The following is a 2,921-nucleotide window of genomic DNA, read 5'->3' on the forward strand; positions in this document are numbered from 1 at the left end:
GGAGCCCGGCGGTATTTGCAGCGCAAGGCGAGACGGACCCCGCAGCCCCCCCCTGGGCACCTTGAGCGTCGGCAGCCACTTCTCGAGCGAGAGAGTCGACAGCAGGGCGGCGAGAGGGTCCGGCGGCGTCGGCGGAGGCGAGGCGGCGGGAGGTCGGACGGCCGGCAACGCGGCGGGCGGCGGCGGCAGCGGCGGCGGCGGCGGCGGTGGAGTCTGCGGCGGCGGATGGTGCAGAGCCGCGCTGGCGTTGGGGTCGACTCGGATTCGAAGCCGCCGCCCGGGCATCATCAGGTTTGGTGGAACGGTGACGGGGATGCTGAGGTCGCCGACAAGGGCCTCGAACACCCCGCCTACCGGCACACCATCCGGGACCACCACGTCGTACTCGACTGTCGAGTTGGCGGGCGGCGGCGAGGCGCCAGGTCGGGCTGCCCCGCAGGCGTCGCAGGCGGTCAACGCGTCTCCGTTTTGGAGGGTGCACGCCGCACACGTCCACGTCGGGGCCGGCTTTGCCGTGTGGCAGACCTCGCACTCCTCGTCGAGCCCTCGGTTCTCGAACGTGCATGAAGCGCAGGACCAGGGCGGGAGCGGCCGCGCAGCCTCGCACGCCTCGCATGAGCGTCGGTCATCTGCGTTCTCGAGCGTGCACGAATCGCAGGACCAGACCATGGGGCAGCTTCCCAGTCCGTCTGTCTGCACTTCCACGCAGCGGTTTTTTTCCCGATGCTCGGTGGATCTTAGCCTGTGCGCGTTATTCTCGCCCAGAGAGAGATTTTTGAAGACCAACAAGAAATCACAACTTTCACAGTGATTTGTTTGTTTGGGCTCGGCAGCTTGTTAGCCCTCACTTGAGCACTTGAGCACTGGATAGGGTCGATTCCGCATGGTACGGGACCCCTCAGCCGAAAAGCTGGGGCCGGTCCCGTAGCCGAGAGAGCCCGCGCCGATGAGTTCGACGCGGTCGGGGGGCCTTGCGGAGAGGCCAGCGAGATGGCGATCGCTGTACTTCATGTGTCATCAAGTGACCGGCTGACAAGCCAGAGGTCGATACTCTGGACGACCCATAGGATGCCACGAATGCCTGAGGGAGAGGGAGGCGAGGCCAGAGGTTGGCCTTTGCGCGCTTTTCTCTGCATAGGCTATCTATATTCTTTGCATCATATTCTCTCTGGGCCCTCTATATTCTCGAGAATATTCTCGAATATTGAGAATATTTTTGCCATACCGTTTTTAGCCCCCCGCTACCCGGTTGCACTCGTGCGACGTAGCGGGGGGCCACAACTACGTTTACGAAAACATAAGTAGTGTAGTAGTCCCGCGAGGTGTGAATTGGCCGCCCCAGTAGCCCCCATTTCCACTGGAAGCGCTTTTCGTGGCAAACCCAAAGTTGCGCTGCGCGCGAAGCCGCTTTTGAAAGCGCGAAACGAATCTCGTCCTACCTCCCACCGGCCCCACCGGCTTTTCGTCGCCCATGCTCGGTCTCGACTTGAGTGCCGCTCGACTGGCCGATGAAGAGCGACCCGTACGACGCGCACTTGTCGTCCTCCCTCCTCGCCACATGACGGCCGCCCCCCGACACCGACAGTCGCGCTCCGCACGCCTTCGAGGTCAGCTGCGGCCGAGCGACGATCGGCTCGTCTCCGATCGCTGGGCGCGGTCACTCTCCGGCCCATCACCCGCCTGCCGATCACCTGTCCGCCTCGCCGCGCGCGGGCCGCTCGCCTGCTCGCCACCGCCGCCGCGCTTCCCCGCGCCGCCACGCTTCCCTGCACCTGACCGCGCTGCGCAGACGGCGCGCTCTGGCAGACAGAGCAGCGGCCGCCCAGGCGGTCGCTGCTCCGCCCCGTCCGAGTCCGTCCGCCCGCGCGTGCCGCTGCCGCCGCCGCCGCCGCCGCCGCCGCGGCGCTTCCCCGCGCCGCCACGCTTCCCTGCACCTGACCGCGCTCGGCAGACAGAGCAGCGGCCGCCCAGGCGGTCGCTGCTCCGCCCCGTCCGAATCCGTCCGCCCGCGTGTGCTGCTGCCGCCGCTGCCGCCGCTCCGGTGCCCGTGTGTCGTGAGAGTAATGCTTTGTGTATGGCAGGCACCCGTGTCGCATGTTATGTGTGTGGACTTGTCGCACTTGAGCCTCTATGATTAGTAAGTAGACCGTCTGCGCAGCGCTCTCGGAGAGGCGCTTTGTACTCGGGTTTGGATGGTAGCGGGGGGCCCCGCCGGAGGCTGGTTACTGATTTCCCTTGTGGTTGTGCGCGGTGCGGAGGAATATTTGACCACAACAATCAGAGATCTCCGATGGCAAACGCGGCTGCAAAGTCGGCAAGGCTCTGCGTTGCAGGCTTCGCTGCAGGTGCAGCCGCCGAAGGAACAATAGGCGCAGCAGCGGCAGGAGCAGCCTGACATTCCGGGCCTCGTGCAGGTAGCCGCGCGTCGGCTGCAGAGCCGGCTGTCGCGAGGTAGGCCTCCAGCTCCTCGGGGATCGCGCGCTTCGCCTGCTCAAAGAGGCGGGCGGCGCCGAGCGCAAAGGCACCGCACTCGGCGCCCGGCCGCAGCAGAGAGACGACGCAGCCGTGCGCGCCTTGCCGGCCGGTGCGGCCCGCGCGGTGGACGTACTGGGCGGTGGAGGCGGGCGGGTCAAAGTTGACCACGCCGGTGAGACGCGCGATGTCGACGCCGCGCGACGCCACGTCCGTGCAGAGCAGCACTGCGCTGGTGCCTACTCAATATTAACCCGGTGCTGGTCCTCCTTGAATGGAGCGAGTCCGCGCTGAGCAGCGCTGGTGCGGTGCCCGCGCGGAAGTCGCGCAGCACCTGCTCGCGCTCGCCCTACAGAAGAGAGGCCGCCCCACGCGTCACGGGCAGCCGCCCCTGGAAGCCTGCGCCTGCAGAGTGCGCGAGCCTGCTCGAGGGAGCCGTGCAGCGAGCC

At 66.8% G+C, this 2,921-nt stretch overlaps 2 protein-coding genes across 2 annotated transcripts; one reads left to right on the forward strand and one right to left on the reverse strand.

Annotated features, from left to right (window-relative positions):
• Positions 1 to 225: 225 nt before the first annotated feature.
• Positions 226 to 1,085, forward strand: EMIHUDRAFT_248726 (hypothetical protein; the record flags this gene model as incomplete). Its single annotated transcript, XM_005762055.1, has 3 exons — positions 226 to 378; positions 449 to 691; positions 1,068 to 1,085. 3 exons carry the CDS (start codon positions 226 to 228, stop codon positions 1,083 to 1,085), a joined length of 414 nt encoding a protein of 137 aa, XP_005762112.1.
• A 1,456-nt stretch (positions 1,086 to 2,541) lies between these two features.
• On the reverse strand, positions 2,542 to 2,712 carry EMIHUDRAFT_60428 (hypothetical protein; the record flags this gene model as incomplete). Its single annotated transcript, XM_005762056.1, has 1 exon — positions 2,542 to 2,712. A coding segment is annotated over one exon (171 nt), but the record flags the coding sequence as incomplete, so codon positions are not given.
• Positions 2,713 to 2,921: the final 209 nt, after the last annotated feature.

Source organism: Emiliania huxleyi (genome assembly GCF_000372725.1).
Source record: "Emiliania huxleyi CCMP1516 unplaced genomic scaffold EMIHUscaffold_698, whole genome shotgun sequence".
Taxonomy (NCBI): Eukaryota; Haptophyta; order Isochrysidales; family Noelaerhabdaceae; genus Emiliania; species Emiliania huxleyi.